This window comes from Siniperca chuatsi, linkage group LG15 (assembly GCF_020085105.1).
Source record: "Siniperca chuatsi isolate FFG_IHB_CAS linkage group LG15, ASM2008510v1, whole genome shotgun sequence".
Lineage (NCBI taxonomy): Eukaryota > Metazoa > Chordata > Actinopteri > Centrarchiformes > Sinipercidae > Siniperca > Siniperca chuatsi.
Window position 1 is genome coordinate 12843439 of NC_058056.1, and position 24731 is coordinate 12868169.

Below are 24731 nucleotides of genomic sequence, written 5' to 3' on the forward strand. Positions count from 1 at the left end.
GTTACTCAGCCCAGCTTCAGCAAAGGTGCCTTCCATTAACTGGAAAGCCTCTACTCCCACATAAAAAGCCATTGTTAAAAAGCAGCCAGGCTACAGTTTTTGAGGTATTTACTGACCATCAACGGCCATCCAACTCTTAACAAATCCAGGTGATTACTGAATGTAGGCTGAAGGCCTCATATGCTTCAAATGAAGTGTTTGTCAGATCTAACAGCTAACGACAAGGGGGCTGTGTCTGAAAATTGTAGTTACTTTCCGAAACAGACAATCTGAATCGGACAATCACACTTACTTTACACAGCGATTGGTGAGGTGTGCGGAGGTGTGAACGTAAATGTGCAAATATAGTCAAAATACTGCCTGGTGTGTGCACCGCAGTGCACCATGAATGCCTTTGAGGACAGATGTCTGAAAATATGTACCATTATCCACATTTGTATGATTAATTGCGACAAAGATGTGCAAAAATCAACACAAACTTTTTGAAGACAGATCAGGGAGGCAGTGGGATCCAGCTAAGAGGAGGCTCCCTGCCTTCAAGTGTGGACATTCAGAAGATTTTCCCTTTTAGATATGGTCGAACAACATGTCATATGAACTACTTTGCTTGAAGTATACTAAGGCCTTCAGTGGCTAGCCTGCCAGCTAAGAAGATACAACATGTAAATAAGACAACTTGGGAGTTACTGGTAGGTTTCTACTGGAGGCTAGCTGAGTCCCCCGACCTGCAGCCTATGTGCCAAGCTAACACGTCCTGGACCAGTCTGTCCACTGAGTTCACTGAGATGAAATCGAATCAACCGGTAAGACAGCAAATAAGTCAACCCTCCAAAATGTCAAAGTAACAGAGCGTCACTGGAATTATCTGTAATGTTTAAAAAAGAACTGAATTTACTGAAAATAGTAATCACATTACTTCCCAACACTGGTTATGTGTGTACATTCTCACAAGGGGCCATCCTATTAAACTGTCTATATGTGCTCATGTCACATTGATATTCACATGTGATTGTGTCCATTTCACAGGGTCACACTGTGATAAACTAAATCCTTTCTTCTTGCCAAATAATGCTGTTAGTGAAACTATGATCTTTTTGAGCTAAAGTATGACATTCAGCCTCAATGGAAAAAGCATGTCACTCTGTTAACAAAGCTAAACGACATATTCAAAAAGGTTTTAGTTCTCATCATGAGCTTTTTGCAGGTCAGGATCCATTAATTATAAATGCACTTGCATTACAAGGAAGAAGGCGCATTAGCAGATGCTAAATCTATGTATAAAACAGGTCATGCCCTTTTGTAATTAATGTCTAAGGCTTTGCAGAGTTTTATCTCAATAATACAAGGTCATCAGTGTCCTGCCTTCCAAAAAAACTTTTTAGATTTTAGAGGACAATTTGCAACCTTCTCTGCTAGACAGTGATATCTGGGTTCTCAGAATCCAATATTTTTCCCTTCTCTCTGTTTTTTTTAGTTATTCTTTCTGTATAATATTTTATGCATCGGTTATGATAGGAATATCCTAAGCCCTGGTCAGAGAAGTGCTTTAGTAGTTGCCGTTGTGGAGGAAATAACTAGACAATTCTGATGTGCAAAGTCCTAAAGCAGGTGGCTGAGCAGATCGCCTTGCTAAATTACAGCCAGCTGTCACGCACAGATAGCATACAGCTGGGGATGAAAACAGAAAAGGACACTTCACTTCACTTTGAAATATGTTGAGAGGATATTAGATCACAAAGCATGGCTAGTCCCTTTCTAGGAAGCTTATTCAATAATTCAAGGGGGTGTGATGGTTAGGTTGCATATTCTAGCTTTGCAGACATAATAGATGGTTCATTTTTGGCTCCCCTGAGTTGAAAGAATAAAAGATTTATGAGCAAATTTGGTTGGCCCAGCAATGCATTAGCTAGCACTGAAGGTGGTCTGTTGGCACTGTAGATAATCAGTCAGCACTGAGTAAGGATTTGATGCCATAAAACACCTACTGTAGCGCTCACGCTTGACTATCTATTGATTCTAGCATTCAGTCAGTCAATCAGCCTATAAGGTAATGCAGCACTGTAACACATCCTGTTATCCTGTGATACAATCGTAGGAGCTTCCCCGGGCCACCTCAGGCCTCATTCGCTTTCATTAAAAGATGATTAGAGGATGATAATTGGACGATTGGCGTGTGAGGGAGAGGATGACAGCGTGACAAAGGCCAGCGCTGCTGACATATCCTCTGCAGGCCCCTATCATGAAGAGGAGTCATCCCGACAGGGGCTGAGGGCAGCAAAGCACATTGCAGGTGTGTGGCGCTGCCTGCTGCCCCGTGGCACTGCGAGATGAGATTTCCCCTCCACATGTCAGCCCAGCTGCCCGAATTTCATTACCAGTACCTGCGAGTTAGAAGTAACAAGGCTTTATTGCCTGCATTGGAAATCTGTCACCCAGTGAGAACAGAGTTGTTTTCATAGCGCCTCACCAGACTTGAAAAGGTGCTCTAAGAGAAAAATCCTAACGCTGCTCGGTATTACACACAGAACTGCTGGTGAATGTGGCGCTCGCTGGCTTGTGTGAATTTCTGAAGATCTGTGAGGGTTCAGAGGCACATTTCCCCCCTGTGCTCCACTACGCCTCCTCTCTCTTTCATAACAGCCCTTTTCACTTAGTCCTTCTGTTGTCACAGTAGCACTCCTTGCCCCTAAAGCCCGTCAGCATTCTCACACTAGCGGGGTAATAGGGACGTCAGGTCTGCAGTAACAGCAGTGTGTGAGTTACAGGCGTACCACGGTGGAAAAGAGATGGAGCTTAATGATACACAGCAGAGCTATAAAAAAAAATCTTCTCTTATACCAGTAGCTATGACAGGAAATCCATGCATCTTGAAAGGTCAAGGGCCTCTCTTACTCACTGATTGCATGTGAGCATAGGGGCACAAGAGGAACAGAGCTGAGAAACAGTATGATTTTGAGCTGAGGTATAAAATGTGCAGAGGATTGAAACATACCGTCTCCCAGAGAGAGAGAGAGAGAAGGAATTAGGAGCAGATGGTGTTGCAGAAAGATGACATAAAAAAAAGATAGAAAGCAAAAGAAAAGAAAATATTCCTTTAAATCAAAACTCAGCCAAGCTGATTAAGATGTGATGCATCATTTGGCTGTGAAGTCTCCCAACATGCTACACACTCATACCCATTCAACAATTTACTAATGACAGGCTAAAGAACCATCAGTGTGTGTTGTAATGGATGAAGCTGAGCACAGTTGGGAGAGGCCAGACCTGGCCACCACTTGCATTTTACTGTTACTAGAGAACACATCTTGTCATCTCAATTAACCACCTTAGATGCTGGCTGGACACATTGATTAGAGTGCAACAGGAATGACTAGTTTTGACTGTGTATTGGCAAGTACTACATAGAAGTATTATATAGAATCTGGTGTAAATACTGAAAGGAAGGAGTGATGTTGTCGACTTCTAAGCCCAAATCCTTCATCATGGCACCCACAGGCCTCTCCTGTCCTGTCCTCTCCTCTCCTCGGAGAAAAGTAAACTCTGTGATGAGAGAGTTTGTCTCCTGTGTGTCAGACATCAAGAACAGGCTTGTGGGCCCAGTGAGGGACGAGGCAGACCTGGGCTTGATGACGCCTCCTCTCTCTCTGTAACCCAATTACCACCAGGCCTTAAGGAATGGGACCGGCAGGAGTAGCGTGTCAGGGGACGATGCCAACATCAAAGATAGACAGATGGTCCTGAGGTTTTACCACCTCAAACCAATCTCCTGCAGATATTATTACATGATTAGCTGGTGCAGTGCCCCAGATAGGAAGCTGGAATGAAGACATATCGATCAAGAAAGCGGAAAAGATTCAAACTGAACTTAAATTCAGTATCTCCTCTTTCACACAGACAGCAACAGTGTGTAAGAGTAGCTTCCATGAGCCACCAAGCTCCTGAATTGGCCGCAGCAGAGAGAATTGTGCCCAGTCTGAGTCCTCCCATAGGGGCTCTGAACGGTGAGCATCCTCACCCGCATGCTCAAAATAGCACAGTGTTATCCAGCCTCTCACCCGTCACTGTCACACCACTGTTGATTTCCACTTTTACATTTTAGCAGCTTACCTCTGTCTTGCATAACATTGAACACGCTGTGACTTAGAGGCGAGATGCAGATTTCTCCAGTGACTGAGAGAGAGGCTAGAAGACAGCAGTGACTGGGTGAAAAAAAAAAGAAAAAGCTGATAAATGATAGAAAACCCTCTCTGGAAAGAACTTTGAAACTGACAATCAGGCAGATAGCAGCAGATGCTTTTCGTCTGGTACAATCTGTTAGCTTTCTCCACACCGAGCTGTTGCATCCCACCTCTCCCTCTGTTGTTTTTTCATTATCCCCCATGTAAATAGCCTTCCTTTGCTTTTCTTACCTAATTACAGACTAGTGGCTGTAGGGATACTGAACCTTATTAGGATCTGAACCTTTACAGAGTCCCACAGGCACTCAAAATGCAGGTGGTGTGAGAGGCGTTTGCAGTGAAAGTAGCCTCCCTGCATGTAAATTGCTGTCAGTAAACGATCTCTAAGGCGAATCTTGCAGAGGAGTGAACTGCAGGTAATGCGAGTCTCTCTCTCCGGAGCAAATGACCTTTTGTGGTTCGTAGTAGCTGCGGTTCATTTTTGTCATGTAATAAAAGCAGCATAGTTATGAGAATACACGACAGCAGAGTAAAACCGGCCTATAAAAGCAACCAGGCGAATGTGTGGCTCTTTCAAAGGTAGCTCCTGTATCTGCACAGGGCACTTTGTTTTGGAGTGGACTATCTATTCAGAGGGGCAGCAGACTCCTGTTTTCCCTGCACTCAAGCCCTTAGCAACCCATAAAGTATCTAACAACAGACATTTACAAGAGGAGACATGATCTTTTTCTATCCTCCTTGAGTCTCATCAACAGAAAGGTGACCTGATGAGTCACTGTGGTTTGTGGTCTAGGCTTATACTCTCCTGGCTATGTCCATCTGCATTTTGCTCACAAAAATTTTGCCAACTCCAAAGCTTTGATTTAAAGTATCTCCTTTTGATTTGGAGGAGCATAAAGTGAGCTTATTAATTCGTCTTTAAAAAAAGAGAGAGAGAGAGTCAGAAAGCACTGACAACAAGATTATCCCCCTCGTCCAAAGAGCTCGATCTGTAATTGTAATTTAGTCAAGCTGGCTTCCTGCCCATGCTGGAGCCGAACTTGACAAACTTTTAATTGCTTAGCTCCTCTTGCCACTGTGTTGCCATGGAGATGGAGGATCTAAACTGACACACACACACACACCCATCCCATCTCTGAAATCTCCACATCGCACCCACGTCAGTTTCCATAAGAGATCCTCAACTGGCCCAAACAAGTGACAAACGTCCTCATCAACACTCTATGTCCCAATACATGGGTCTGGTTCAAAGTGAGGCCCAGCACTACAGTTGGACACTTCTGGACCTGGAGTGTGTTTCCCTGAGGAGCATCGAGCTTTGTGGGCAACCAAGCAGCAGCTAATTGGACTGTTCATACAGTCCCGTACCTCTGGGCCTCTTTGTCAGGGTCTCTATTAAGTTGTGGCTACTTGAGCTAAAGAGACTGCTAATGCCTGGTATGTGATTAAATTACACATGAATCCACAGGGCCACACCTGACTTGAGGAAAGACTGTGATGGAAGACTGGGACTTAATTGCAGGGCCTTGTTCACGGAATAGATCTTAATTGCTACAATGGATTGTTTACATGTTTACTGACAGGAAACACAGATTGCTTCCTAATGCTCTTAACGTGTTGCCTCATCCTTGAGAAAACCAGAAGAAGCCATTTAGCAGAACAATACAAGGATGTGCTCTAGCACGCATACAACCATCAGCAGGCTTTTTTCAAAATGATGTAACCCAGACAGCCCAGATTTGAGTGAATAGGATGCCTTTTCTCCATGTTCAAACAATTAACTGTAGTGCATTTACCATTCATCGCCACTAATGATTATGGGGATTACATATGAAAGGTAAAATGGCTTCAGTGGAGTGTAAGGCTTTTTTTTTTTAGATCATGGGTCTGATGGGAAAACAGTTGTTTATTGCAGAAAAGAAAAGCCTTTCCCTGCAGGGCTTTCCTGTGGAGATGGCAATTTGGAGAAGAAATGGATCAGTGAATATGTCTCTTTCAGAACCGTTAGGACATAGTTGATGCCTCACTGAAATGAAATATTAGAAGTAGCAGGTGATTTGATGAAAATCGCCAAGAGCTTTCAAGCAACTGTTTGTGCACAGTGTTCATACGCACATGCTGTACACATGACTGTGGGCCATGACAATGGGTATGTGTCAGTGTGTGATCGAGTGTGTGCAAATGTGATTCATTCACACGTCTCCAAAGCAGTATAAGTTTCCAACCATAACCACTTTGCTTGGCAGGGCTTTTCCAGTCTGCTGTGTTGCTCCTTGTGCGGCTGTCAGTGTCTCTGCCCGGTGTGTCAGATCCAGCAGAGAAGCTCTCACAGCTCCCTCATCATGACTTGGCATGCTAAGAGAGTTGGATGGTGGTGGCAGTGGGGAGGAGAGATGGGAGAGTGAAGACTTCTCTCTCCAGCAAGCTTTATTCTCACCTCATTCCCCAGGGCACCGCACACCAGCTGGAGCTCACTTAATTATGCACCCAGTATGGCGCAGAGGTCAAAATGGCACTCAAAAAAGTATTGTGTGACAGGTTGTGTACTTTGGAGAAGTAACTTCATAATACATCATCCAACAAGTTATAGAGGACAGATTGTGTGCAATGAATACAGATGTAATTATTTAGTGTCATTACATTATAAATTGTGCACATTGTGAACTTCATTGTACAGAGTGAAGCGGCTTGAAGACATAAACTACAATATATTAGCATTAATGTAGCTTGCATCCTTTTATAAATGGGGGTGAAAGTGAATGAGGAGAAATTTTTATTAGGCCTCGACGGGATTACATTAGCAATGACAAGGACTTCATCAAGTACAAATAGCAGCTGTTTTTTGTTGTCTGTTGAAGAGCTATGGAACAGTGTTTCAGCACATGCAAAGTCAAATGGTGTGCCCTTTTAATGATTGTTTCAAGGAAGAATTAAAAGGAGAAATTGGTGAGTTTTTACACTCTATTTTCCTTACTTCCTTCATGTGAGACCAGCTGAATAATGGGAATGCGCTGTTTTAGCAAAGAAGACGAAAATGTGTAGTTCTTTTTAGAAAAATAAATTGTCAATATATAAAAAACTATTTTCAAAAAAAAAATCTGTTCCAATTTGCTGTCTAAGAATACATTTGCAAAAACGCAAATACTTTCAAAACATCAAAAGATATAATGAACAATAAGTACACATGAGATGAAAAGGAAGGCTACAGACTGCCAAGGGAGGTCACTATGCTAGTGGTGTCCTACTAGCCCACAAGTGTCTGGAAACATAAGTACTGTGAAAGACAGTGCTTATGACAACACACACTCGGATGGAAGCACACATTCGGAAGGCTAATGTTCTATGAGCCAGCGGGGGCTCAGTACAGCCACAGTCACTCGCTGTGAAGGAACAGAGTTAAATTTTAAGGCTCCAACACCCTGCAGCAGTCAGTAAAATCAAACAATACCAAAAGAAAGTGTGCAATTTAGTAGTGCTTTAAGGCAAGGGATTTAATAAAAGTATATAAAGCAGTACATATGATGGAGGGCAAAGCAAAACAGTTCAGGCCTAAGCTAATTGACCCAGCAACTGACCTAAGGCAAATTAGAAGGCCAAACAACAGACATACTGTAAGGCAAAGGCTGCTGTTTTTCCAAGCCAAAAACACATGAACACAAACACATAAAGTCCAGGATTTGAAGCACAAAGTATAGTGCTGCCTCCAGCCACTGACAGTCAGCTGCTTGAGGAGATGGAGGCTTCTCCACAAGGCTGTGGTAGTTTAAGGTTTTGTCACTTCCTGTTTTATTTTGTAGTGTGTTCCTTCTCTTGTGTGTCTTGTGGTTTTACTTCCTGTCTTTGTTTGCTTTCCCTGCAGTTTTGATTGTTGGCCCTTCCTTAATTGTTTGCACCTGTGTCTCATTGTTTCACCTCCCCCAAGGGTATTTTTCCGGGTCTCTGTCTTTGTTCAGTGTTGGATCATTGTTGTAACTGCATGGTGTTGCGCCCTGTCTTGAGTTTTGTTCCTATCTTGTGGATGTTCCTGACATTTGTTTGTGTGTTGCTGTTTTGGTGCACTTTTTGTTGTACCTGGTTCCTGTGCCCAGTTCCCCTGCATTCTTACCGTGAGTTCTGTATTTGATTCTTTGTCTCCCTTGGATCTTGGCTGGATTCTGGATTTTGTATCTTGCCTGCTCCCTATTGAACTGTTTTGCCACCTTGGACTCACTTCCCTGCTTCCACCACTGCCAGCCGGTAACCTATCTGCCTTTTGCCTGTTTGTTGAACTGTCTGCCTGTCATCTGGCTACCTCATCCTCATCCTGCTTCCTGATATTCTGCATTTGGGTCCACATACTATTACACCACATGCGACACAGGCTCTCTGAATGAGGTGTTTCCACATTATGGCACAACAGATATTGAAGCAAATTTAAGGCATTATCATTTTTGCATACTTACAGTGCATTTGTTTAAATTCCTTTAGTGTAAACACTTGGATGACCAGGATGCATCCATGGTCATTGTGGAGACAAATGTGGTCTTGACTTAGATATCTGAAATATCACTGGTATTTGACTTATTTAAAATCATCTCTTAATACTAGGGGCTATTATTTTTCTCTCCAGATTAAAACAAACAGAGGAAGAAGGGAGCGCAGGCCTTCTTCTGTCATACTAGGAACATTATGTCATGCTGCTGCTGTATTTCCACTGAGCAGTAAAATCCAGCCAGCTGCTCTAATTTATAATGGCATTATGCATAATATAATCCTAATAAAGCCTAATACATTTAAAATGGTTATGTTCTATTCTTTGATTATGGAGTAGGATTTTCAGAGATCATTAGAGTAAATGCAGGTTTTTCTGTTGTAATGACAAGCTAATATATGTCATGAGTACATTTTAAACACAAATGAACCCTGGGATGTATTTACACACTAGAAGAAGCATAAGTTGCTTTAGGTGTTTGAGAATGACTTGGCAAACTTAAACTTTCAAAGTCTCATCACTATTTCATCTTCATGCAGCTCTCAGCTACACGTCATGATTATCTCCAGGCCAGAAATGTATCTTTTTGGCCATCACCTGGACGTCCTTTTTCTCCTCACAGACCTGAATGTCTTTCAACAGTGACAAGTATGCCTGAGCCCGCTGATGTCTGCTGAATCATTAATGGCGCTATTACCGCCTGATACATCTTTTAGCAGAAGCTGCCTCATTTCTGAAGACTGAGATAGCTTTTAATAGTTACATCTCTGGCCATTTTTGGAAAAAGGGCACAATGTTTCAATTAGTAGAAGTGAATCGCTCCATACTTACAGCCTGCCTATCATCGCATTTACTTCATGGTTATTTATGTCAATGACGCTCTCATTTAGATGGTTTTATTTCACTTCATTAAGTCCTAATTACAAAACCATGTTACAGGAAGTAGTGACATCTTGTTTCAGACATTAGATCGTACAGGCCTCTCCTGACATTAATGTGGAGTAAATGCTTTTTATTAACTGGTGGCCTTAGCTGTTGCTATTGTCGTACTTCAACTCTAGCTGCTCCCTCACATGCAGAGGCCATACAGGGTGCTAGTGCTGCCCTCAGAGCCGTAAACGATAAGATGGACAAATGACAACACACACTCACACCTACACACAAACAAACACACGCCATGTATTGGTAAAAATTTCCACACACGTGTGCAGCAAATGCAAACATACGGTGGCAAGATACACAAGTGTTCTCCTGATAATCATTTATAGAGCTCGGTGGCGAGGGGCAAAGTGCTGTTATCGCATGCTAGCAGCAATTTTCAGCTCTCAAACACCCTTCACACCAAGCTGCAAACACCATTAGCCTGTACATCCAGGAGATATGATCAGCACTTTCTGTAGCTGTGCCAAGTACTCCTTGTCTGCTGTCATCCTATAGGGAGATAATGAGTCTTCTTTCTACACTGCTATACCCAGTCCAAGGTCCATTATTATATGAGAACAAAAGGACTTCATCCTTTCCATGTTGCTGTGTCTCAGGGGATTTGGGGAGCCCTTCAGAGCTGGATCGAACAGAGCTGATTTCAAAGCTTTTGCCCTGTTTTGCGTGGAAGGTTTGTCTTAAAAGGAAAAATTTGTGATGTGTCAGTGTTAATCTGTTGTGCCCCTGATTGTGCTCGTATAAAACTGTTAATGCTCACATGTAGGCGAAAGCAGGCCTAAAATACCAAAGGCTGTGTTCACAACACAGGGGGTAGATGCAGCTCTCTCCTGTCCCAGCCTGTAAGATTTATCAACAAGAGTTGAGGCAGTAATTCTCCATAATAGTGGATGTTCAATAATTCATGCCAAGACACTCTCTCAAGCTTATGGGGAGAGATTGGTAATTGTCTTGCCACGCAGCGCTCTCCCTCCTCTCTGCTCTGCATTATGAGTGTTATTAAATCCATATACATCTGGGTGTTTTGTTGTAGATTTATGGCACACATATATGAATCATCCATTTAATGCTTTGCCAGGGAGGATGATTACCTTTTGATTGTAATGGAGGTTGAGTAAATGTGCAATGGCATGCTGCATTCTCCGCTCCACTGTTCTCACTTTACCCTACTTTCCACATTTACAAAAAATATTGTGGATTTTGGGTGGACAATCACATTAAGGCTACAAAATGTTGCAGAATTAAGAAGTGCAATGATTTAAGGACACAGATTATATCTATGAGGTAAAAAAAAAAAAACATTTGAAACACAGGCTTGGGAATCTGAACCCCAATTGGATGGCCAAAATATAAATAAATCCACAATATTGTATGTATTGGCCCATTAAAACCTGAGAATTTTTTATATATATATATTGTACATATACAAATCAATGCACATCAGATAACAGACAAATATCTGAGTGATCAAGTGTAATTGCCAACAAGTGTACAGCCACGCTAGCAGCTCTTTGAGGCTGTACTTAGGCACAGTGCTTTTTTGAGCTGCATGCTAACAAGTACAAGTACAGCTGAACCTGATGGGAATGTCATTAGGCTCCTTTAGCAGGTATTTGGTCATTAACCAAAGTGCGGGACAAGTTGAAATTTTGACCTAATGGTGGCGCTAGATGGGGTTATGTCCTGAGGGGGACATGAATTTCTGTACCAAATGTAATGGCTAACCATCCAATAGCTGAGATATTTCGAGATTACCATTCCTACAGCCTAGCATGGCTTAAAAACTGAAAACAAGTACAATGTCATAAGCATACTTTAACTTTATTCAATGTTTTAGAGCCTGTCTGCCCACCATAGTGGTGGGAGTTCACTCACAGATATGCTGTGTTAAATGATGAATGAACAGTGGAAGAAGGAAAGAAAGAGGGAGAGAGGAAGTATGCTGGAATGGCCTGAACTAGAGCACAGCGACAGTTTAACGCTGTGTCTGTGATCGTGACTTGAAGTCAACTGTGAATGTGGTGGGCTAAGGAGACAACACGCTATAGCCTACTTTGGATGACAGAAGACAGAAAAAGCTTCTTTAAATTCAGAGTGTGTCGAACCCATGAGTTCAACCCTCAAAATTCACCTAATCAGCTCTGTCATACTGTAGCAGTGTGTGTGCTTGTGTGCATATGCATGTGAGTGTGTATGTGTGCGGGGATCTGAGTGTGCTTACTTACCAGACAGATGCTCAGGGAGCCATAAACAATAGCCAGCGCAGTGACCTTAGCAGCTACTTTATTGCATATAGTTGGCTGCTAATAATACAGCTAAGTGTGCAAAATCAGGATCTTTTTGCTGTAGATTGATTTCTGGTGAGAATCCATCAGGCAACAGAGCATATCAATACGGGACCTGACTACTTATGCTCATAAACAACCTGTTCAGGGACTTGACCAAACATCAAATTTTAAAAATAAATTACACGATTCTTCATGTTTGTGTGTTACATTTTGATTTCTGTATGTTCATGTGCGTGTCAACGACCTAGAGTGACTGGATGTTCTCTTGTTTACTGTATGTGCTCTCCCCTGTGTAGTGGCTGAGTGGCAAGCTGTGCCGTGCTGGGCCTAATTTTAAGCTGCTGATGTGTGATGTGTTTGGGGCTCTGGCTGTGTCCAAGGTGTGATGCTTATCTTTTCCTCTGGAGAATAGCTGTGACAGCCTTTTTCAATACAGCTACAGTATATTACCATGCAAATGTGTTCAGTAAACTATTCAATCTATTGAACCTTTGACCCAAGCCCATTCTATCTTTATGGTGTGAGCTTTATAGAGTCCATTTCACAGGGTGTCACTTTATATCACTATCAAAACCAGATATGTTTAAATTTAACTGTTTGACTTCAACCCTGATCTTCACGAGTGTGGATTTGGATTACCCTCAATGCTGCTATCTGTAGGATTTTAAAATGTAGTTTTGATGCCCCTCAGTGGTAGTATCAAAAAAGATGCTATAACAGATAATGCAGACGAGATAAATGGCCTAAAAGCAACGTATATAGAATTTTCTCTTGCGTTGTCTCATTTTCCCATGAACAAAAATAATGAATAATGTGAAAGAGTCAAATAAAAATTGAACACATCAGTGACTTTAACTAAACCTAACCTGAATTTAATCAATGTTTTTATGTTAACAATGGATAAGATCACTAAGTGTAATGTGATAGGGCTCACTCGTAGTAACAAACCAACAGATATTATCACCCGACATCACCCCTCAGCTCTATGGAGCATTTCAGCATCTCTAAGCACATTGTTTTGGTTTTACAGCCATGATTTTTCTGTTTGGATTCACTCTCAACCTTGATTACAGACACGGCAGGCAGCTGTTTGCATTGAAAAAGCTCTGATATACCCACTCTAAAGTTCTTGACCAGCACCAGATGGACAAAGAACAACTAGCTGGTGAACATAGTGGAGCATTTAGCCACTAAAGAGCCAGATATTTCCCATAGGTGTTGGTAGAGACCAAAAACAGAGCTAAAAGTGGAGTGAATATTTGACTTACAATCGCCAGGGGGCCAGAAACTCAACTCCATGAATGAATGCTAATGTTTCTTCGTGTCTGCTGGTGTGTAAATAAGCAACTGTTAGCTAACATGTTTGTCAGAGCAACTTTATTAAGTGATATGATATCAGTTGATTTAACTCAATCCTGAATCTAATTTTTAACGTTAAATAGCTCCTGTAATAAATGAAAATTAGTCCTTGCATTGGATGTTTTTTTCTGTCACTGTGAGGAATTTTATGTCCAGAAAAAAGAACAAAACACATATGCACAATAATCCCAGTTATGTTGTTAGAACCATTTCAAATGGCTGCTGTAGAAAATTGTTATAGTTTGAGGTTTTGTCATTTCTGTTATATTTTGTAGTGTGCTCCTTTCCTCGTGTGTCTTGTGGTTTTATTTCCTGTCCTTGTTTGTTTTCCCTCCAGTTTTGAGTATTGGCCCCACCTTGATTGTTTGCACCTGTGTCCCGTTGTCTCCCTTTTCCTTAGTGTATTTAGTCCAGGTCTTTTCATTTGTTCATTGTTGGGTCGTTGTTCTGGTCATGTGCATTTTTCGTTGTGCTTTGTTCCCGTGTCCAGCATCCCGGCAATTCTTACCGTGAGTTCTTTGTATTTGATTCTTTGTTCCTTGTACCTTGCCTGTACTATGGACTTGTGTATTTTTGCCTGCTCGCTGTCAGATTTGTTTGCTTTGTTTGGACTTACTCCCTGGTTTTGACCGAGCCACCACCTACACTCCCTGTCTCCATCCACGGAGCCTCGCCGCTCTGGAAGAGCTCACATTCCCCAGTGCTTGCTTGCAGTTTATAATAAATAAGGTTGCTACCTCCTCCACATATCGCTTCCTCATGTTTTGCATTTGGGTCCTTAAACTGTGCATTAGACGACAAATGTGTTTGTTTTTTTTAATTTTTTATTTGAACCTTTTTTAACTTTTTTTAAATCTCTCTCTGGCTTCCCCACAGATCGAAGACATCGTTACACGAATACAAGATGAGAAAGCAGGAGGTGTGGCCATCCGGACTGTCAAAAGCTTCCTCTCAAAGATCCCCAGTGTAGTATCAGGTTAGTGTGTGTGTGTGTGTGTGTACATGTCTGTTTACTGAACATGGCTGCATGTGATTTGTCCTTTTGCATTGCTGTGCTGATAATTTTGTGTATGTTTTTGTCTAACCCAGTGAGTGGACTTAGAGAAAATGTACCAGTTAGAATCAGTAAAGCAAATATGACCTTTTGGGCTCATTTAAATTTCTGCTACTACGTTTGGAGGCAGATGATGTCTTTGTCAATAAGCCACTGAGGAAGCTTCCTGTGGTGTGACGCTGCCCTTGTCACACCGCAGAAATGCTACTTTTTTCATTTCTGTCTGTGTCCCTCCATGTCTATGCACTGTACTCTTTCATGTGTTTGTGTGTGAAATGAGTCACCAGTATAGGACGAGGAGGTTGCTCCCGCTCTCCGAGGTTGTTTTGAGTCACTCCTTCACATGGGTCCCCCAGGCACGATGGCCTCACCATCTCTCAGCAGCCTCTGCCAAGCACAAAAAACGCGCCAAATATTGTGCTGTCCAGGAGCACAGAGAGAAAGGACTGCAAGCCTCTTTAACAGTTATATTTAGACACCTACTCAGCTTTGACCCACAGATGAATCACAAAGACTGTCTCCAAAGCTCATTTGTTTTTTGTGGATTGCATCTTTTGTGGAAACTATTGCAGTTGTGACACCACTTCTAACAATGTCCTTCTCTGAATACCAGGGGCGGACATCGTTCAGTGGCTGATGAAAAACCTTTCCATTGAGGATCCAGGTATGCCCACTGAGCAATCTGTCATTACATGTCTGCACAATAGAGCTCAATTGAAGAGGAAGGCAATTTCAAATCATGCCCTCCTTTCTGTGTGCCTTCTCATGTCAACAGCTGAAGCCATCCACCTTGGGAGTCTGGTTGCTGCCCATGGTTACATATTCCCCATCTCTGACCACGTCCTGACACTTAAAGATGACGGAACCCTTTATCGCTTTCAGGTACAGAAAGCTCCACCATGGGAGAGTCCTTTATGTGTTAGGAGGCCTTTTGAATATAGAATAATAAGATGGTAGTTTATCAGAGGGATATGTTTATTGCGTCATGCTAATGAGTGCAATCCTTGCTAAGCCTATTACTCTATTACCACCAAGGTCGATACTGTATATCCCTGTTGGATGCTGAGTCAGAGTAGGATGCAGAACAGGGCTTACAGGCCAGCCGTGCAGCTTGTCAGAGGTGGTTTTTTTTTGTTTTTTTTTAATTATATAGAGATGTATGTAATGTTATGTATGTATGTGAAGTTTGACAGGTCCCTCTGACAGCTCTGCAATGACTCATTTCTGTGACTGGGCCATTAGCATCTTAATCCGGCAGGCTACCCTATGGGAAGCACTGAGCTAGCTGCACGCTGGCTCTGCACTTTTTTACTGTCACAAGCCTGCTCCTCCCCCTCAATCTGCCTCTGAATGCATTTACCTTCACCTCTGTTGCTCAAGATTAAAAGCCATTATTGTGCCTGCGCAGTGAGGGCAGCGTGTGTCATATTGCTCATTCAGCGGGGGCTAAAAATATTCCCTCTGTCGTGATGCAACAGGCCCATGTCATCGGAACATCTAAAGAGCCCACAGTGCATTTGAAATGTATTGGCCAGTCCCCATAGCTGTGCTGTAAGGATTAGTGACAGGAGGATGTTTGTTTGCTGGCCTATAAATAGATACTATTCTGGTAGAAGACCCAGATTTAATGACAACTGTCTTCTGTTTGTCACAAATTTGCAGATTTGTGCATGCAGCGGTGAAGCCTTATAGATCAACTTCTGAGTTGAAATGACAATTTATAATGCTGAATGAGAGCATGTTAACCTTTTTTGTACATTACTGTCAGCCTTTTGCTCTTAGGCTAATTACTGTTATGAGTAATAGTGGAAATGAAATATGTGGTTGAGTACCACCAACTTCTAATTCTGCCCCGTTATTAAGAATACATGATAGATGTGAGCGATCCATTATTAATGGACTTGGGAATGAACTTTGAATGTGTAATATCATTTGCAGTAGACAATTAAATATGGATAGAGAGAATATGGCTACCATTGCTCCCCAGATAGTTATGTGCAGCACACGGCCGTTGAGGATCATCATCAAAGTCTTTTGACTTTGCGTGGAAGTGCAGAGGGAGCGTAGGTGGTGGGAGAAATGAGAGTCCAACATCCATATTGGAGATTATTGTTTATCTAGAAAAGATTGTAATGTTGATTATGAGTAAATAAACAATCTGTTTCATTCCCTTCTGTTTTCATCAGTCTCCATACTTCTGGCCTTCAAACTGTTGGGAGCCTGAGAACACAGACTATGGTGAGTCACACACTGTCTCTCAATTTTTGCCTCTTTCTCCAAACCAGTAAGATCTAGCTAATGCCTTCGGCTGTCTCTCTTCCCCCAGAGCTGAAACACAACTCATACTGTTGATCTCTTGTTGACGCTCACTGAGTATTGATGCACAGGGCCGTTCCCTGTAATGTATCTGGCCCTGAGGCAGCCCCACTACAGAGAATCCTGTGGGACAAGATTAGCACCAACAAAATAAAAGGACAGTCACTGATATGAGAACATCTCCGGCTCTCTGCATGGCATTTACTCGAGGCTTGTTATTTCAGAAGACAACACATCGCCTGCCTGCTCCATTCATTAGCGTTGGTTCACACAGCTGAGACCTCAGTTTAAAAAAAAAAAAAAAAAAAAAAAAAAGCACCATCCATTGGAGATATTCCTTTTTTATTTTGTCTCATGTCTCTCTCTCTCTCTCTCTCTTTCCCCCTCCAGCCATTTACCTGTGCAAGCGCACCATGCAGAATAAGGCCAGGCTTGAGCTAGCTGACTATGAGGCTGTAAGTACTGTCATTTTGGTTTAGCGATTGCCAGGAAGCACTCAGTTCAATGCTAGCATTGTGCATGGACCATAATATGATGACAGAATTTCCTGTTTTCTTTCACAAAAGAGCTGAAACAGTGTCCTCTCAGGCCTTGAAATGCCAAGATTCATTCTTCCCAGCAAAAAGCCATCATCAAATTACAGACTTTTGTACAAATCTGTCAAGTCATTTTTCTTTTTCAGGAACACCATTTAGCAGAATACAATGCAGTCATTTACTGGCCCCAAAAAATATAGATAATCACATCACAAAAAAGTATGTATAGGCCTACTTTGCATCAGCAGATCAATTGTCTTAAGAGGGGCATTACTGCAGTGCTGATCTCTTGCTGTTATACAATAAGCAATGCACTGCATTTTAATATTCTAAATTACTCTGCAACTGTTGTCCAGTAGACTTCCTTTCTCTCCAATTCAGGTCACTTTATACTTCCAGGTCTCATTGCTCTCAAAATGCCTGCTAGTTGGTACTCAGAATTTTGTTTCTCTATGTAACGAGGTCATGTACTGTAAATTTGACAGATGCTTGTTTTGGTTGTGTTAAGAACACACAATTTAGCATGTAGCTTTGATATGTACACACTATGGAGCTTTTAAAGAGCTTGTAAAGCTTTTATTTTTAATAAAGCTAAATGTATCATGCGATGTTGCACTCAATGTGCTCATGGGTTCATGGTATTTGTAACCTTTTTGTTAATCATCCCCTGCTGGCCTCACATCAGATGATGTATAAAAGGGCAACACTGGAATGAACATATGTCTGTTGTGTTTGATAATAGTGAAAATGAAATTTTAGCAATGTAAACCGTATTTTATAATTTCAAAAATCCATATTGTACCTGGTAAAAATATTTAAAGGAATAGTTTGACATTTTGGGAAAGGCATTTGTTCGCCTTCTTGCGGAGAGTTAGATGAGAAGATTGATACCACTCATGTCTGTCACGCTAAGCTAAAAATCTGGTGGCTGCAGCTGGTTAGCATGACAGATGTGTCTAGCAGCACCTTTTTTTTTTTTTTTTTTTTTTTTTTTGTTTAATATGTACAAAAACCAGTCAAATGTCAAGACTCCGGGAAGTTACTGGGCCTGGCCAATAAATCGCTGGCACATAACCCCTCATGAAACGACAATGTGTCATTTTTACACTTTTTTGGATACAGTCAGGTTTAGCTGTTTCCCCCTGTTTCCAATCTTTATGCTAAGCTAACCAGCTTTTTGCAGTAGCATATTTACCGTACAGACATGAAAGTGGTGTCAATCTTCTCATTTAACTCTCCCAAAATGTTGAACTATTCCTTTTAAGAATACAGCGAATAGTTATTACACTACACATTAATTCAATAATAGTGTATACAAAAACAGTGGCCTCGAAACTCGATATACTGTGTGGTAGCAGCACTTCAGTAACTTGCTCAGTAATGCGTTGGTGAGAGGTCGTCTCATCTCAGCAATGGTAATCCAAATCATCTAACGGCCTTAAATTCAAATAACCGTCCTCCCCTAATGCCGTGCCTGATTGGTTCCTCCAGGAGAACCTCGCCCGGCTGCAGAGGGCATTCGCCAGGAAGTGGGAATTTATCTTCATGCAAGCTGAGGCTCAAGTCAAGTGAGTACGCGCATGTACACATGAGTCAGAACATGTCACCTCTAGATGTCAGTGTCGTTGTAACGTGACTCACTTACAGTATAAGAACTATGGGGATAGAGAGATGTTGATGAAATCAGGATTATACTTTCATACTAACCACTAACCTGTGGTTACATGTATGATTTGAGTGTTATTTCCCCATAGAAGAGAAAATGCTTCAGTGTGCAGTGTCTGTTGGGCCAATGCTTTTCTCATTAACAATGCTCTGTTTTTATGCCCCGCTTTGACTGGAGGTTTACATGCATTAAATACAGCAAGTATTCCCCTATGGAATTAAACACACACAATTCTCCCTAACTTCTATCTCTTAATAAGACCTCCATCTGGTGGCCTGCATGTGTAAACACAGCACTAATATATCTCGTCATTCAGTGAGGAAAGAACCTTCCCCTCATCTATAAAAATCTTCAGTCATGCTATGGTTTTTTTTTTTTTGTTTGTTTTTTTTAACGCAGTTTTGTACAAGTGGTGGTGATATGGAAAGTCTTCTTACATCTGGGGAGTAAACAATACCAAGGGGCCTAAGGGAGGATCAGTAAATGTCAGTTATGTAAGAGCTCGGCCCTACCAGCGGCAAAACCAGGCATCGCTTAGTGAGGCGAGCAGACAGGTTAAGACCCACACTCTTCAGCTTTTTGCTCTCCCAGTTTGGCCTGTCAGTGGTATTAGCATGTGTGTGGCTGTTTGTGAGAGTGTATGACCTGATATATAGAGCACACACACACACCTCTGAAATAAGAGTGGCCTGTTTCCTCTATTCACAGGATCGATAGGAAGAAGGACAAGGCAGAGAGGAAGATCCTGGATAGCCAGGAGAGGGCATTCTGGGACGTCCATCGGCCAGTGGTGAGTTAGTGCCAAAGTCATGAAAAAAGGAAAGGAGGGTCAGATGCTGCAACAGTGTAAACAATGAAATGAACAAAGGAAGAAAGAAAAGGACTGTTATGTAGGTAGACAATTTTAGCACTTAAATCCTGAAAACAGCACATTCAGGTCCACACACTGTTCAGCTGAGAACCTTGTTTTGTTGTTGGTAGCAGAATCAGATTTAGTGCCAGTCACTTTGCATATGAACCTTGTGAGGGTGGCATTGCTGAATAGAGAAAACAGCATTGTATTGTGTGAGGACAGGCGCAGACTATACATGCTGGAGAAACACTGTTATCTGACCCAGAAACACACACTGTCTCCTGCCGCCTCCCACAGCCAGGCTGTGTCAACACCACAGAGATGGACATCCGCAAGTGCCGAAGAGAGAGGAACCCACACAGGGTAAAAAAAGTGAGTAGAGGAGACAATGCTGGCGTGATACATGAGTTTAGCTTTGTAAACGTTAATATTATCATCTCAACGCTGGTTTTTAGCAAAGCCAACTTAGTTTTCAGTGGCTAGTCAAAAAAAATCTATCATTTAAAATAAAATAAAAAAAATATTCATTTAACTGCTCAATTACACTTTCTGTAAATTGTATCTTAAATGCTTCAAAGCCTTTTCTACAGTGCTAGGATATAATTCTGGAGGGGGGGAAATTATTATTTTTCTTTCAAAAACTTCCAAAATAACAAATGTATGTAATTTTGTTTAGTTATAAAATCTTTATAAAATATATAATTTGTTTATTTTCAATTTTCCTTTTATTACAAAATGACAAATCAAAATGTGTATTTGCAAATATTTTAATAAATAATAGTTTTTATAAACTATTACTTAAAACTAAAAAATATAAAATGACAATGGTATTTGTAAACATTTTTTGTTAAGAATATTTTACAAAATCTATAAAAACACATTTTAAAACAAATACTAATTTTTACAAATTTATTGTGCAATTAGCTTGGATTACTTTTACACACTAACAAACTAAAGGTATTTAGTCTAAAGAATTCAAACCCCACCAAATGTAATTTGTCCTCTTCATGTTATTAAAACCCCAAATTCCCAGACACAATACTGAGACCGTGACTTGATATCTTCAGAGGGAACTATGGCCCTGGTCCCACAACTATTACCTGACATTTATCAAACTGCAATATTGGTCTGTCAAGGTTTATCAAAACCCAATGGCATAAAAACAAAACAAGATTGAACACGTCTCCCCTTTCATCTTCTCCAGTCGGTCTATGGGGTACCAGATGATGGCCAGAGCCAGCCGAGTCCCATCCACATCAGCTCCCAGCAGACCAGGAAGCCCACCAAAGAGGACGTTCAGAAGGAGGTAACTCATGGTGTGACAGTCTTCTCCATAGGTCATTAGCATCACTCTGCCTCACTCATCCATCATAACGACAGTCGGGGACGTAGACTGATGGGCTGTTACCTTATTTAGCATCCTCATTACTCTGTCTCCCTCTCCATCAGATTACCTTCTTGAACATCCAGCTGGACAGACACTGTATGAAGGTTTCCAAAGTGGCCGACAGTCTGATGAGCTATACGGAGCAGTTCATGGAATATGACCCCTTTGTGTCGGCCACAGAGCCCTCCAACCCCTGGATCAGTGATGACCCTTCCTTCTGGGACTTGGAGGCAAGGTGAGGCTGGAGGGGCCATGTTGGGATGCGGGCTGAGAGTTCACCAGGGGTTGATAATGCTTTAAACCAACGCTGAGGTCAGGTGGAGCATAGAGGTCTCGGTGCTGATGAACTTTTGATGTCCTGAATTAGGAGGGATCTGTCTGTTTGTATCATCTCAAATGAGAACTAATGCTGGCATTCCCAAAGGTTGACTGTGTTCTGACACAATGATTTTTAAACTATAAACCACTCTATTCTATCCCATTTCATTTTATTCTTTTCTAATCTGTTTAATTCTGAGCAGTCGTGACCCCAGCCAGCAGCGTGTGAAGAAATGGAGCTTCTCTCTGGAGGAGGCGCTAAAAGATCCAGCAGGACGTGACCAGTTCTTGAAGTTCCTGGAGTCAGAGTTCAGTTCAGAGAACCTGCGGTGAGTCATTTTACCTCATGCCTTCTTAAAGCGGCTATAATCAATATTTTTATATGCACGATAGATCACATGATACTTGTAAATGAAATGGGTCACTAGTAGTGATGAACCCACAGAGAATTATCGCTAGACTCTGCAGTTCCCCCCAGCTTTACGAAGTTGTTTTGCTTTTCTGGCTCGCAACTTTTTTTGTTTTGGTTCACTGTCATTTCTCACTTCTAGAGCCAGCTGTTCTGAGCAAGAAAGCTCTAAAAACCCACTGTACACTACCTGCCCAGCATCAAATGGCAGACAGACATAGTTAGCTGCTAGCTGGTCAACATAGAGCATTTAGCAGCTAAAGAGACATTTCCCTCAGGAGTTAGTAGAGAGCAAAACAGAGCTAAAAGGAGAGTGGACTTGCGTTCATCGGGTAAACACGACTCAAAATGAATGCTAATGTTGCTCTGCTGAATGTGTAAATATGCAACTGTTAGCTATAGGTGAGAATATGTCCGTGTTCTGTTTACAGCTTTCTGCAGCCCCAAGTGGCCAAAAATGTAGTTCTGGTGGGTTTAAAGATTTTTGTCCCACTACAGTACGGCATGGTGTGTGGGATATTTTCACATAATGATGCAGTTGCTGTGGATACAATAACTAGGCAATACAAATAGAGTTGATCTTATTAGATTTTGGGGCATCAATACTATACTTTATACTTCTACTCTTCTACATTTCACAGGGAATAATGTACTTTTAGCCCACAGTTGTGACATCTATAGTTATTTTGCTGATTAGGATTTTACATATAAAACCTATGCTCATCAGTTCAACATTCAAATGAATTCATTAATCATATTAAATGGCATCATCAGCATATATGCTAATAATGAATGTAACAACATTTTATTTTTATTTTTTTTGTACACTCTTTTGTATCTTTATATTTTGGGGAAGTTATTGATTAAATATGATGCTGCTGTAGGTTCTGGTTAGCAGTGCAGGATCTGAAGCGACGGCCACTCCAGGAAGTGCCCTCCAGGGCACAGGAGATCTGGCAGGAGTTTCTGGCCGAGGGAGCACCGAGCTCAATCAACCTGGACTCACACAGCTACGAGCGCACCAGCCAGAACCTCAAAGACCCCGGACGATACAGCTATGAGGACGCTCAGGTGGACTGTGTTTCATCCTCATGGATGAATTCACATGACTATACTCACTCGCACAAGTCTGAACACCAGACACATACAGCGCCAACACACGTGCATCTGTACACATCTATACAACCAATACCTCTATAGTGCTACATAAAGTGCTTTTAGTGGTAAATAAAAGGTGCAGAAACTGTAGCCTTCATAGAGAAAACCGTGACAAAATAACAATGTATATATTTTTTTTCATTAAAACACCCCCTCCTTACCTCCATAATTTAACAGTACTTTCCTTAAAAGCCTGTAGGCTCTATTTTAAAAAGGTCTTTTCACTGAGTTCAGATGGATTTGCCCTCCACTACATCCCTGTTTACAACACACACACTACAGCCATTTATTTCCTCTCCCATCCACTTGCACACAAACACTGAACCCTTCAACCCCACTCATGTTACACAAGTGATTGAATGAGACGGCAGGGAGGAATAGAGAAAGGAGAGAAGAAGAATGAAGGAGTGTGTTTGTGCCAGAGCCTAATGAGGCGAGTAATGCCGTGAATAGGTTGTTCGGTCGGTTCACCGTGGATTCCTCTGGTTCAGAGTGGGTAGGTGATGTGTGACGTGGAATGCCTCTCACTGGCAGCAGGACATTACTCAGCTCTGTCTCACAGGACTCTGCAGTTCATGCATTGCCCCCTCCGAATCACGCATGCAGAGCATTACCATAATCAGACCTCCTTAAATTCTTTTTATTTTTCCTTTTCTTCCAGGCCAACACACTCAACAGTTTTTCTTTCTGTTGCAGGAGCACATATTCAAGCTAATGAAAAGTGACAGCTATGCACGCTTTTTGCGATCCAACATCTACCAAGACCTCCTGTTAGCCAGAAAGAAGGTGAGCTACACTCACTGACCCCTATGTCACCTCTTCCTTTTACAAAAGTTTGTCACTCTTACTGCAATTCTCATATTGGTTTGAATCTTTTTTTTTTCTTTTTTTTTTTTTTTCAATTTAAAACACATTCCAGTTTCATATCTATTGTATTTATGTAGTCAGTAATTAGGTAGCTAGTGTGTGTGTATATGGCCCTATTTTAATTGCGCAAATGCAACAAGTGCTAAGCGATAGGTCTTTGGCACGCGGCACTTTTTTTTTTTTTTTTTTTTTTTTTTTTTTTTTTTTTTTTTTAAAGCACCTATTGGCTTGGGAGTGTTTAATTAAATTACTACTTTTCACTCCACTACATTAATTTGACAGCTTTAGTAACTAGTTACTCTGCAGATTCAAAATATAATCAACTACGAAAAATGATTAGTTAGATTAGTATACCTGACAGTATACTGTATGTGATGTAGTTAAAATCAGTCCCAATTGCAACATTAGTGATGCTTACACAGTAATGCATTAATGATTATAATCCAATAATATATATTCTGAAATCGACCATTCTGCATAATGAGTACTTTGACCTTTTTTGGTACTTTTAAGCATATTTTGATGCTGATACTTCTGAAAGCATGAAAAAGATTTGAAAGCATGACTTTTACTTGTAACAGTATTTCTACACTGTTATTGCTGCTTCTACTTCTTCCACCACCAGTTAGTGATGTGTTTTTAGAATATACATGGGCAAAGTAATTCAAACAACTCAATGTTAATGACTTGTACTTGAAGGTGATCTGATCACACTTACATGCTACAATGATGGATCATTTTAATGTCATTTGGCAGCTCTTAAAGTCTGGCAATCAACAATTTGATACTGTTAAGAGATACTAACAGAGCCCCAAAAAGGTAAAACAACTGTGCTCGAGATGCAGGTGCAAGGAAACTGCTAAATTATGTAAAATGTCAAGTGAACAGTCTCGAAAAACATGACATCATATGCCAAACACAGACAAACTGCT

General features: G+C 41.4%; 1 protein-coding gene across 4 annotated transcripts in view; it reads left to right on the plus strand.

The window, feature by feature from the left end:
- Positions 1-24731, plus strand: part of LOC122862418 (regulator of G-protein signaling 6-like) — a 42227-nt gene that overhangs the window by 14514 nt on the left and 2982 nt on the right. The window contains exons 1-16 of one of the 4 annotated variants that reach the window (XM_044167901.1): positions 9972-10261; positions 12173-12256; positions 13827-13964; positions 14112-14211; positions 14903-14953; positions 15065-15171; positions 16476-16527; positions 16996-17060; positions 18633-18709; positions 19516-19597; positions 19958-20032; positions 20865-20966; positions 21110-21282; positions 21569-21694; positions 22659-22845; positions 23629-23718. In XM_044167901.1, coding sequence (XP_044023836.1) covers positions 10094-10261; positions 12173-12256; positions 13827-13964; positions 14112-14211; positions 14903-14953; positions 15065-15171; positions 16476-16527; positions 16996-17060; positions 18633-18709; positions 19516-19597; positions 19958-20032; positions 20865-20966; positions 21110-21282; positions 21569-21694; positions 22659-22845; positions 23629-23718 — 1677 coding nt within the window. In that variant the 5' untranslated portion in view covers positions 9972-10093. Of the gene's footprint in view, positions 1-9971; positions 10262-12172; positions 12257-13826; positions 13965-14111; positions 14212-14902; positions 14954-15064; positions 15172-16475; positions 16528-16995; positions 17061-18632; positions 18710-19515; positions 19598-19957; positions 20033-20864; positions 20967-21109; positions 21283-21568; positions 21695-22658; positions 22846-23628; positions 23719-24731 lie in introns of those variants that run through there. The other 3 variants (XM_044167902.1, XM_044167903.1, XM_044167904.1) reach the window with 3 other exon arrangements.